The following is a 12649-nucleotide window of genomic DNA, read 5'->3' as shown; positions in this document are numbered from 1 at the left end:
TCACATCACACCAACCTCGCAGGATAATAAGTGCACAATAACAAAGAATCCATACTACATATAAAAGAAGGGTTTACATCTAAGCAGTTGATCTTGAAGGATGTGAACATTGCGAGTTTACGACTGAAGCAAGTAGATACTTCTAACCCATGCATGAATAAGGATTCAACGTCAAATTGAGAAAACCTCCATAATACTACTTTTTATTACTACGTAACTTTCAACATATACTCCCTGATAGACCAATCTAGTTTATCCTCTACTGCACTTTTCAACCAGGATATCTCTGAGCAAGTCAAGTGACTGTAAAATAATTTCATGCCAAAAAGTTGTGCCTGAGAACTACCTCTACACAAGTACACAACCATAAAATGTTGGCCTAAATACAGTCATACACTCATACATCTACTTTCCATCCTTAACACAAATGAAAAAAGCGCATTTGAATTGTTGCCAAGTCATTTCATCTAAATAATTCTACCATCACGGGGAGATCCACACATGCCTACATCAAAATCAACACAACATAGCATATTGTAAAACAAAATTAAGATTGGCGTTTTGGTACCAAGACACACGATCAGTCTGACACCTGACGGTCCATGAACATTTAAGATTCATGCTGCTCCGGAGCTTGAGCTAGGAACATATACACATCTTACAGGCAGAAAAATGTATGACAAATATTTTTTTACTCATTTTTTATCATCCCAAATTCTTGTTTAGGACGGAGCTATCATACTCCGTATCATTTAATTCACATACAGTAAATAAAGAAAGATAGGGATTTAAGATTGACGTTTGAAAATGTGAACACACAAGTATAGTGAAAATATGTGAAAATCACGACACGAGAACGGAGATCAAATACCCTACTCGAAAGAATGCAACCAACAAAACAGAATAGTGAGGAAGAGCCAAACCTACAAATAGTAAACACCTTTGAGTTTCGACATAAGACAGACGCCAGACACCAGCTCCGAATTGATCCGCAACAAAACCCTAAAATTCCAACACCTCCGATTGATCCGCAACAAAACCCTGCAACACCATCAACTCCGATTGATCCGCAATAAAACCTTATAATTTGATTAGCAATCCAAAACAATCGAAATCCCCAATTTAATTGTGAACCATAGTCCATAACCCTAATTCGTCATATTTTAGTGATCTGGGAAATTAGGTTGATTCAAGTGATGAATTTTAGATGGAACCCGATTATTTGAAGCAATTTGTGTGAGATTTGTGAAGGTTTATTAGAGGAGAAGTGAATTTGGGAAGAATTAGGAGAGTAGCATTTTATGAGAGAAGCAAATGAGTGTCGAAGGAGGACGAAAAGAGTGTTGTTGGAGTGTGAGACAGTGAGAGTGATGGAGGGCAGGGGAAGGATAGGTTAAGTTAGAAGGGAAGGATGAGATTGAGGGTGAGAGATCGACGGTGTATATTTGGCAGCTACTATTCATCGCTACAGTTACTCCACTTCACTCTTTTTAAAGGGTAGGGATTTTATTTTCATTAAAGGGTAAGCATACAGTACAATTTTTTTATCTCTTTTATATGATTTGATAATAAAATTCATTTCATAAAGTTTGATCATTTTCGGTAAATAACATTAAAATTAATTCAGTTTATAATATTTTTTTTAAAAAAATAAAATAATTAATTTAATACCAGTAAACAATTTGGAGTCAAAATCATTTTACTAGATTTATAATTTATATATTTCTAATTTAATTTCATGTTGAATTATATTTGTATTAGTTAATCGAACATATTTATGAATAACAAAGTTTTTAAAAATAGACCCGTACATTGCCAATGGCATATTTGGAACGATTTTTTTAAAAGAATGCTCAAAAATAAAGTATTTGTCGTTTTGGGTTGTTTTGAAAATATTTGTCAAAATGGTGTCCACGTAGGCTCGGGAATTCTTAACCTGGAACACGGAATAGACACGTCATTGACTCATTGGCAATGCGTATTTATACTGTGTAAGAAAACAGTGGCCTAAGAAAATAGGAGGCGGAAATACGCCATTGTAAGCGGCTGGTATCCTACAATAAACCCGCCAATCCGTTTGGCGTGTCTCTAAAATGCTTTCATCATTGTTTCATTGGCATGCCTCTAATAAATCCCCTCAAAAAAACTCATCATCCTTCGTTACCTTCTTTGATCACAAATCTCTCATCATCTTAATTAATTACCTTCTTGGATTCTCTGTGTTTATTTGCAAACCCCAACACCTTTACAGCTTCACTATATCACTACCATAGCCACATCACTAGTTCACTACAAGTCAACCACCGACCCGCTTCCTCCATCTCCCTGCTCCCCACATGCAATTTTGTTGTAATATCGATCTTCACATAACATTAATCCAATCAAATATAATTCTTTCGATTTTAGAAGGCGGGTCAATCTCCATTTTTGTTGGGTATTCCTTATATGTGTGGATCATATCATTTTGATTGAACAATAAAGGTATTTAAATTAGTTATAGGTTTGTTGGTTATTGATTGATTGAATTGCAGATTGAATTATGGGTTTGTCTATTCCGTGTATATGGAGGTGGGCGAATGATCCAATCAAAGAGCAGCAAACACGCCGTTCTGAATGGCGTTTCTCAAAGAGTATACACGCTATAGCAAATGGCGTGTCTCCATTTTTTTCCCCATTTCTAGTTTTACGGTAAACATGCCATTCCGAATGGCGTGTCTATTCCGTGTTCCAGGTTAAGAACTCCCGAGCCAAGGGCGTCTTAAAGTAAATAGAGGCCCGGTGTATCACAAAAAAATGAGGTCCCAAATATAAATGTAGAACTTTATTACACGTCGAAAATTGTATTAAATTTTATTAGTAAAGCTTATAAATTCGGTGGCCAAATCTGGAGACCTGGTTCCGCCGCCCGTGGTCGCACGGGGTAGTAGATACCCCTGCCCGAGCCTACATGGACATCATTTTGACAAATACTTTCGAAACCAACCCAAAATAACAAATACTTTATTTTTGAGCATTATTTTAAAAAATCGTTCTAGTTTTTGAGCTTTTTACGGAGTAATACTTTATTTGAGCTTATATGTATATTTTATAAGCTTTATTAGAAAGAAAATTGAACTCCTTCATATAAATGTTAAATTTAAAATATTATAATGAAGCTCTAAAAATAATACTCCCTCATATTCGGTATTTTCTTCCCCTTTGATGTGGGTACAAGATTTTAGGAGAATTATTAAAGAATGAATAAAGGAAGATGGTGGGGTTTGTGAATTGGAGAGAGGAATGAATAATTAGGAATTAAATAAGGAATTGTGAGTAAGGTGGGGTTTGGTAATATGAGAGATGGATGAATAAAATAAGAATAAAAGTTAGGTGGGGTTTGGTGATAGGAGAGAGGAGTGAATAAAATAAGAGTAAAAGTTTTCAAAATAAGAAATGGGAAGAAAACTTGAATAATCCAAAAATCAATATATATATATATATATATATATATAGGATCTCGTGCGAACTTAAAGTTCGGTGCGAACTTACGAACTAAACACAGACCATCAGATAAAGTAATCTAACGGCCAGAATTAAGCACACAGGCTAAAACCCAAAGGTCCCAAAAAACCCCTGACATTCAATCACCCCCCAATCCTCTTTCATTTCCTTCCACCAAATACGTTTCCCCAACCTTCCTAGCCACCACCCTCTGACGCCGGCCACCACGACGCAACTTAACAAGGCCCGTTTGTATTACGTGTCTATTGGGCTTAGGTTATTTGCCCTAGCTGTCGTATGTAATTCTATAAGTACGTTCGTACGATGAATAATAAAGCAAGCCATTCTATTGTGTCGTATCCTAGATTTGTCATGGTATCAGCCAAACCCTAAAAATAAAAATCATAAACCCTAAACGTGGTCTCGCCATGGTTGACGGCGATGACAAATCCGAGACGTCTGGGAGCACAAAAATAGAACCCTCTTCTCCTTACTTTGTCGGTCAAAATGACAAGCCAGGGGACCATATCACCGATGTCCGTCTGTCGCTCACCAATTTTGATGAGTGGACGTATTCTGTTCGTACTGCCTTGAAAGCACGTCGCAAGTATGTCTTCCTTAATGGCACGATTAATGAGCCTCAGCCACCATGTACGCCGGCTGATTGGGAGACAGTTCACTCACTGCTGGTTTCGTGGCTTCTCAACACCATCTCCCCTGAGGTAAAGTCGTTTCTCCCTAATTACGAAGATGCTAAACGGTTGTGGGATGCTCTCCATGAACGGTTTAACATCATCGATGGTCCTAAAATTCAGCAAATTAAGTCGGATATTCATGAGTGTCGTCAAACTGAATCTATGAGTGTAGCTGTATACTATGGGAGATTATGTCAGTTGTGGGATGAACTTGATAAATTTCAGCCCCTTATTGGTTGTAAGTGTCGTAAGTGTGAATGTGATATTGCTAAACAATACGGTGATCGTCGTGACTCGGACCATTTGCATCAATTTCTTCTGGGTTTGTTGCCTGTGTATGCCACGCTACGATCGTTTTTGTTGTCTCAGACCCCCTTGCCCACCCTCCATAGAGCGTTCAACTTAATCTCTCAGGAGGAACGGGTGCGTGGTCTGAACAGTGCGCCTACCCCAACCACTGAAGTGTCGTCGTTTGTAGTTCGGTCTAGTTCTGGTCCGTCTACTCCTCTTCCACGTCTCTCTTCTCAGCTGACTCGGACTGAGCGTCAGCAGTTGGTATGTTCAAATTGTAATCGCAAAGGTCATGACCGTAGTATGTGCTTTGATCTTCTCGATGAGCGGCCCGATTGGTGGTACGAGTTAAAGGGTATTAAGAAACCCAACAAGGGCAACTCAGGTCGAGGAAATGGAAATGGGTCTGGCCGTGGTGGACACGGACGTGGGGGAGGCAGGCAGGGTGGTGGTCGAGGTGATGAGAGCAAGACAGAGAACGGGGGTGGTGCTGTTCATGCTGCTGCTGTAGATGGAAAGGGTGAAGAGGTCACGGTATATGGCACTCCAAATCATACATTCTCTGGTAAGTGGCTTGTTGACACGGGTTGCTCTCATCATGTTACAGGTGATTCCAGTATTTTACGCGACCTGCAGAAGGTGCCCAGCCGTCTAGTAGGCCTTCCTGATGGCACGCACATCCGTGCATCACAAGCAGGACGTGTAGAACTCACACGCAATATCTCTCTTGATCCCGTACTTTATGTACCGAATTTACAATGCAATTTAATATCGGTATCACAATTAAGTGACGCTCTTAATTGTGAAATTATCACTAATGCTAATGTTTGTAATATACAGGACCGTCGTACGAGGGTGGTGATTGGAACGGCTGACCGATTGGATGGACTGTACTTCCTTCGACAAGAGCAACAAATAATCACGGGAACGGTAGCTGTTAGTTCAACAATAAATTTATGGCATAGTAGGTTGGGTCACCCGTCTGAGAAAGTAGTAAAATTGCTCCCTTTCTTACGTAATAGTAAAAACAATTTGACAAAACCGTGTGAGGTTTGTCATCGTTCTAAGCATGTTCGGAATAGTTTCCCATTAAGTAATAATAAAAGTAGTCGCATTTTCGAACTTGTGCATTGTGATCTTTGGGGGCCATATGACCCGTCGTTCAATGATTCCCGCTACTTCTTTACTCTTGTTGACGATTATTCGCGCGGTGTATGGATATATTTATTGCGTAACAAAACAGAGGTTTATAATAAATTTATGGAATTCTCAGCCATGGTCACGCGACAGTTTTCTGTCAATATTAAAATCGTCCGCAGCGACAATGGTACAGAGTTTAATTGTCTTAAACCGTATTTCAGCGAACAGGGTATACTATTCCATACGTCATGCGTTGGGACTCCTCAACAGAATGGACGGGTTGAGCGTAAGCATCAGCACTTGCTTAACGTGGCGCGTGCCTTGCGATTTCAAGCTAATCTTCCGATTCGATTTTGGGGGGAATGTGCTTTGGCTGCAGCACATTTGATTAATCGTACTCCATCTGTTTTGTTGGGTGGTATTACTCCATATGAGGTATTGTTCAAGACTCCGCCTCAGTTTGATCGTCTCAAAGTCTTTGGTTCACTTTGTTTTGCACATAATCAGAAAGCTAAATCCGATAAATTTGCGAGTCGTAGTCGTAAATGTGCATTTATGGGGTACCCCGCTGGGAAAAAGGGTTGGTATTTATATGACCTTGATGCTCATGAATTCTTCGTCTCTCGGGATGTAACGTTCTATGAAGATCAGTTCCCGTTTCACAATGCTCCCCTCACCTCTCCGTCATCTCCTGTTACGTCCAATGACTATGTTGTCGATTGGGATTCTCCGGATGAGCCCGTTTGTATTGAAGAATCACGGGTGGAAGAGGGTGTAGCTCACGGTGATGTTGACATCCCCCTTGAACAACCAGCGGGTGAGTCGGGCACGGTCATAGAGGCAGAGGTTACTAATAGTGAAGAGAGTAGTGCGGGTTCAAGCGGTACAGCTGGCCATAATGACACGGGTGCTGCTCCAGTATTAGGGCGTGGTCATCGTACGAAAATACCTAATCAAAACCTACGTGATTATGTTGTTGGAAGTATAGGTCACAATGACAGTCCGTCCAATGTCTCTCAGGTCAGCGTAACATCACCACTCTCAGGTACGCCGTATCCCCTTGTTAATTACATTGTTAGTGATAAATTTTCTATGGAGCATCGTATGTTTTTGGCAGCCATTACAATGCACAGAGAGCCACGGTCCTTCAAAGAAGCAGTGAAGGACGAAGGATGGCGTAAAGCAATGGAGACGGAAATGAATGCTCTTGTAGAAAATGGTACGTGGACTTTAGAGACTTTGCCTACTGGTAAGAAAGCTCTTGGTAGCAAATGGTTATATAAAATTAAGTACAAGTCTGATTCTACGATAGAACGGCTAAAGGCCCGATTGGTTGTGTTTGGAAATCATCAAACAGAAGGTATTGATTACGACGAGACGTTTGCACCAGTAGCAAAGATGAGTACAGTTCGTACTTTTCTAGCTGTCGCTGCCTCACGTAATTGGATTTTACACCAGATGGATGTCCATAATGCCTTCCTTCATGGTGACCTGACTGAAGAAGTATACATGCGCATGCCACCAGGTTTCCAATCTCCGGTACCAGGTATGGTGTGTAGATTACGTAAGTCTCTATATGGTCTAAAGCAGGCTCCCAGATGCTGGTTTGCAAAATTGGGTGTAGCCTTGAAAGAGTATGGTTTTAAGCAAAGTTATTATGATTACTCGCTATTCACAATGGTTAAGACCGATGTCTGCTTGAATGTCCTAATTTACGTTGATGATTTGATTGTAGCGGGTAATAATTTATCTGCCGTATCTGCTTTCAAGGACTATCTTAATTCCTGTTTTCATATGAAGGACTTAGGCGTATTAAAATATTTCTTGGGAATTGAAGTGGCTCGTAATCCCGAAGGAATTTTTCTGTGCCAACGCAAGTATGCGCTTGATGTCGTATCTGAAATAGGCTACCTTGGCAGTAAACCCGTGGCCACACCAATTGTCCAGAATCATCAATTAGGAAATTCTGCTAGTCCGCTACTGGATGATCCAGCAGCTTATCGACGTCTTGTTGGCCGGTTTGTATATTTGGCTGTGACTCGGCCAGATATTACGTATGTGGTCCATATTCTTTCCCAACATATGCACGCTCCGCGTCAAGATCATTGGGATGCCGCACTCAGGGTTGTGCGTTATTTGAAAGGTACTCCTGGGCAAGGAATTATGCTACGAGCTGACGCTCATCTGCGTTTGGAAGGGTGGTGTGACTCCGACTGGAGCACTTGTCCCACCACCCGTCGTTCTCTTACAGGTTGGTTTGTGTTCTTAGGATCGTCTGTTGTATCTTGGAAAACTAAGAAACAACCAACCGTCTCTCTTTCTTCCGCTGAAGCTGAGTATCGTGCGTTAGCTGCTGTCGTATGTGAACTCAGTGGTTAACAGGCTTATTGCACGATTTGGGTGTCTCACGTTCCGCTGCCATACCTATCTCGTGTGATAGCCAATCCGCGCTGCACATTGCTAAAAATCCGGTTTTTCATGAACGTACGAAGCATATTGAAATTGCTTGTCATTTCGTCCGTGACGCCATTACCGATGGCCTGATTGCTCCCTCGTATGTGCCTACTTCGTTTCAGTTAGCTGACGTTCTTACGAAAGCCTTGGGCGCCTCTAAGTTTGGATTGTTGATATCCAAGTTGGGCATTCTGAATCCGTATGCTCCAACTTGAGGGGGGGTAACAAGGCCCGTTTGTATTACGTGTCTATTGGGCTTAGGTTATTTGCCCTAGCTGTCGTATGTAATTCTATAAGTACGTTCGTACGATGAATAATAAAGCAAGCCATTCTATTGTGTCGTATCCTAGATTTGTCACAACTCCACCTCCGGCGACCTTGCTTTTAGTGTGTTTCATTTTCATATTTCTACACTTCATCTGTCTCATTTATGGTCCCTCCATATCCCAAATACACACAACTACCACTACCAATACCCGTCGGAGCTGCCACCAGTCGATTATTGATGATGACATCACCATTTATTCGTACCGCCACGACGACATCGCGGCGATGACATCACTAAGTCGACGGTTTGATGGAGTATGTGACTCGGATCTCACTCTTTTTTAAAAACTTTCTGATTTGAATCCTTAGATCTACTAAAAACTATATTTTATTTGCTTAATCGCAAATAAATGGGTTGCTGCTGACAACCACTTGGTGGTGATGGTCGTGGGAAGAGGTGCTAATGTCAATTGTGGTCGTGGTTGGTGGTGCCTGACTTCAGGTGGCAGGCTCCTCGCCGGCGCCATGAGGGTGCCTGGGATGTTCTCGGCGGGGTTTAGTGGCATCTGGCGACGACTATTGGTGTGATGGGTAATTGTAAGGGTAAGGTTGGTGTGGTCGGACTGGACGCGGTGTATTCTTGGTGTTTTAGGGTGATGTGCTAGTATTGGTCGGCGGCGACGGCGATGGAAGTTCATAATTTAGGGGTGGATACATGAAGTACCATCCCCGGATACATGTATGAATACTATTAGATACACGTATGATAGAGGAATGGCCTTTCTTCATTATAATCTACATAATCTTGTGTCCATCATCTTTGAGTCTATAATCGTATGTTGTGTGTTTTTAGGAGTAGTTGAGGAACAACTTGTGTTGTTACAAGAAATTGCTTCTGAAGGAGCGAAATGCCCAAAAAAATTCCTTGTTGCGGCTGAATTACAGTTCACTGCAGGCTCCACCAGTTCCATTCTGCTGATTATTCACATCCCATAATCTTGTTGGTGTAAGCTCCTGATTGGTTTACACTTCTGTTCTTCTCCAATTCTCCTGTTTCTTTGTTGCTTTCAATCAATTTTTGGTACTTTATTGTTTGATTAATTTAGTTATATTTGTGTGTAACTTGTGAATCATTGCAGTGTGCTTGGATTTTTCTGTTTTCTAATCAATTTCTATGCGTTGATTAGACAGTACAAAACATCCTCATTACCATTTTAAGAATAATGTTAGTTACTTGTTGGGGGAGCAGCGTTGGGACGGAGGTATTTCATACGGAATTATTGGTATTTTATACGGAATTATTGGTAATCATGTTAGGCTATTCTGAAGTCTGGCGCCTAGCCGCCTATATACTTGAGTTGCTTTCATTATTCTCACGTCCGTCCCATACTTTAATGAATGGTCAGTCACCTCTGTCCTCTAGTTATTAGTTAATAATTCAGATGGATTCAGTCTTTGACGCCTCTACACATCTGTGGCTTGCTAGATACACGTATATGGCATGATAGATACGCTCCTTTAACTTGCTAGATATAGTCATTTATTTACCTTGCTAGATATACTCCTTTGGCAAGCTAGATACATGCTTTTACCTTGCTAGATACACTTTTACATTGTTAGATACACATCTATGGCAAGCTAGATACACTCATTTAACAAAGTAGATACACTCTTTTACCTTGCTAGATACATATCTTTACCTTGCTAGAGACACATCTATGCCATGCTAGATACACTCCTTTAACTAGCTAGATACAATCATTTACCTTGTTAGATACACATCTCTGAAAAGCCAGATACACATCTATGCCATGCTAGATACATAGTTCAATACTTTTCTATTTTGTGTATTGCCTTAATATTTTGTGTATTGCTTTCTTATTTAGCCAGCCTGTACCATGGCGAAGTACAATTAGTTTTGAATCGTGCTCCTTGTTGGTAGATTTGGATGAGCATAGTTCAATACTTTTCTAATGTCTATTATTGTATCGGCTTTTTTCATAGGTCTCTCACTAAAGACTCTAGAGCTCACAGCAATCTATCTAGTCTCAAGACTCACATGTACCTTTTCATTCTATTGGGATATCAATCGTGTACTCGATTTCATTATACTTGGCGCTACACTTTGGATGATTTATATGATGCGAGTTAAATTGAAATCAAGTTACCTGAAAGACCTAGACAACATGCCCTTGTATTATGTGGTAATGTTTTCCGTCCATCTTGTTGATACTCTCTTTGCTTACTACGTTCTGTTTCCATAAGGAGTTTTATACAATATGCTTCTGTTGTGTGATTTCTAAAATCTTTGCCTCTCTTTTAAATGCTGCTGAATTATTAGAAAGGTTGAAGTAGTAAAACATTTTTGAAATGTTATTTATCTTACTCTAAATCATTTTGCTTGTAAGGTCCCTTACGCATTTGTCAAATATGCATCGTAAACGTAAAGTTATCGTGAAATTGTTAGCAAACTTTCCAAAATCAAAATATCATCTTATTTTACATTTGATAAGATTACTTTTTTACTGGGAGTTCTTGTACCGAAGAAGACAACTAAAAAAAACAACTTACACATGTTCATGACTCAACATGGAGGCATTAGCTTGACACCATCTAATTAATTATGTTTAAATGTGTCTTATGTTATTTTGTCTACAGTTACTGCCATGCGCTTTTGCTGCAGCTCTAGCCCATCCTAGAGGAGGATATAGTATTTTTATACGGTTTTTGTGGCTATTCAGCATGTCTGTTGAGGCCATCTCAGTGCTCCCTCAACTCCGTCTGATTCAGAATGCTAAGGTAATTTTGACAAATTTTGTAGATCATTTTTCACTGAAGAATAGACAATTACTTTTCCTGTGGTGGATTTTGTCAAATTATTTCTGCAGTGATACCCCTTAATTTCGTGTTTTCTATGACCAAATGTGGAACGTCTCCATTGATCGAAACAAACTCAGCAACATTATCTGGCGAACTTGTTTCGTATCCAGTCAATAGATAAATTAGTACACATGAATTGGTCTCACTAGAAACATGTATGAGATCAACACTTAAAAAAAATTGTGACAGGAATGACTCATTTCAAGTTTTCAACCATCTCGTTCAAGGTTTCGACTTTTGGTGCCGGTAAAGTTTAAACTTGTCATATATCAGTGTTATGATCCTAGTTTGCTGACTGCAACTTGTGATGCAATGCAGTACCTCAATGATCTTGATGATCTTCGAGCTAAGCTCGCTGTCACTCGAGCTACAGCAGATGCAAGTGCTGCATCAGCTCAATCAGCACAGTTTCAGTTTCTGGCTTTGTTGAGGGACCTGGAAGATAAAGATAAATTAATAATGGAACACGAACATCGTGTCGTGATGCTGGCAGAACAGTTAGATAAATTATTTAAGCTTGTAAAATTTGACGAATCTGCTTTACTGTTATATCGCGTTTCAGGTCTTCCATTGCTTTGGTCAGTATTTTTGCTTGCACTTTGAAGCATTCCAGCTTGGCATGGCTCCCGTTTATATGGCATTTCTTCGGTTCATGGGTGATGAGAGTGAAGCTCGAAAGTATAATCACAGCTTAGAGGTGGGTGGATATGGGAGTAAATTAACATGTGATGGACCTCCAAGAAGCATTCGAGACAGTTACCGAAAAGTGAGACAGCCACGATGGTCTTATTATCCAACGCAAGTTGGCGCTTTTCTTCTCCGGAGAAGACATGAAGGAGCTTAAGCTCCGCGTTACCGGCAGAATATCCAAGGGGGGCCACAACTCTGATTCCGGGACTAGTTTTTGAAATGGTTTATAATACTCTAGTACTCTAGGTACACAAATTAGTAGCCCAGATACACATGCTATTATTAGCAGATACACAAGTCGATTTGTGTATCCAGTAACAATACCATGTGTATTTGGTAGTAATTACATATGTATCTGAGGTAGTAATATGGGTATCTTGGTAGTTGGTTCGCCACTTTCATAATCACGAAAGTTAAGTTTTCATGTATTTGTTGCCCTACAAACAAGGAACTTGCCTTAAGGAATTGGAATCAAGTTTAACGTATTATCATGGTTTTTGTATGAAGCTTTTACGTTTCATATTTGGAGTGAATTGCAATGGAATTTGGTAAAGTAGGGCATCTATCTTAATTGGTGATGGTAATACACTAGTACCAAACTCCACTAGTTAGGATTATCTCTTCTTTGCAATTTATCTTGTAGAATAACTTTCATAAAGAATCATAAATTGTCATTTTTTATAACAAATCAGCTACCGAGCGATTTATTAAAGGTGTGTTAACTACGTTCAAGTTGCTAGTCTGCTAGATAC

General features: G+C 40.0%; 1 protein-coding gene across 5 annotated transcripts; it reads left to right on the top strand.

Annotated features, from left to right (window-relative positions):
- The first annotated feature begins 8387 nt into the window (after positions 1–8387).
- Positions 8388–12385, top strand: LOC141596686 (uncharacterized). Of its 5 annotated transcripts, none has more exons than XM_074416914.1 (5): positions 8388–8642; positions 9181–9333; positions 10332–10531; positions 10986–11126; positions 11526–12385. In XM_074416914.1, the coding sequence occupies exons 3-5, from the start codon at positions 10457–10459 to the stop codon at positions 11808–11810; spliced, it is 501 nt and encodes a 166-aa protein (XP_074273015.1). In that variant the 5' UTR covers positions 8388–8642; positions 9181–9333; positions 10332–10456; the 3' UTR covers positions 11811–12385. The 5 variants fall into 5 exon arrangements, 4 of the variants coding, with proteins under 4 accessions (XP_074273015.1, XP_074273013.1, XP_074273014.1 ...); XM_074416912.1 differs by having other exon boundaries at positions 8980–9333; XM_074416913.1 differs by having other exon boundaries at positions 8388–9066.
- Positions 12386–12649: the final 264 nt, after the last annotated feature.

This window comes from Silene latifolia, chromosome 8, assembly GCF_048544455.1.
Source record: "Silene latifolia isolate original U9 population chromosome 8, ASM4854445v1, whole genome shotgun sequence".
NCBI classification, from domain to species: Eukaryota; Viridiplantae; Streptophyta; class Magnoliopsida; order Caryophyllales; family Caryophyllaceae; genus Silene; species Silene latifolia.
The sequence above is the reverse complement of the archived record's forward strand: the minus strand, read 5'-3'. Positions and strand labels throughout refer to the sequence as shown.

What these genes read in the sequence shown, in the direction of transcription:
- LOC141596686 (XM_074416914.1), top strand. Translation starts at nt 10,457, where the DNA reads ATGATTTATATGATGCGAGTTAAATTGAAATCAAGTTACCTGAAAGAC. An exon ending in ACATGCCCTTGTATTATGTG is followed by an intron (nt 10,532 to 10,985) that starts GTAATGTTTTCC and finishes TTTTGTCTACAG; the next exon opens with TTACTGCCATGCGCTTTTGC. An exon ending in GTCTGATTCAGAATGCTAAG is followed by an intron (nt 11,127 to 11,525) that starts GTAATTTTGACA and finishes GATGCAATGCAG; the next exon opens with TACCTCAATGATCTTGATGA.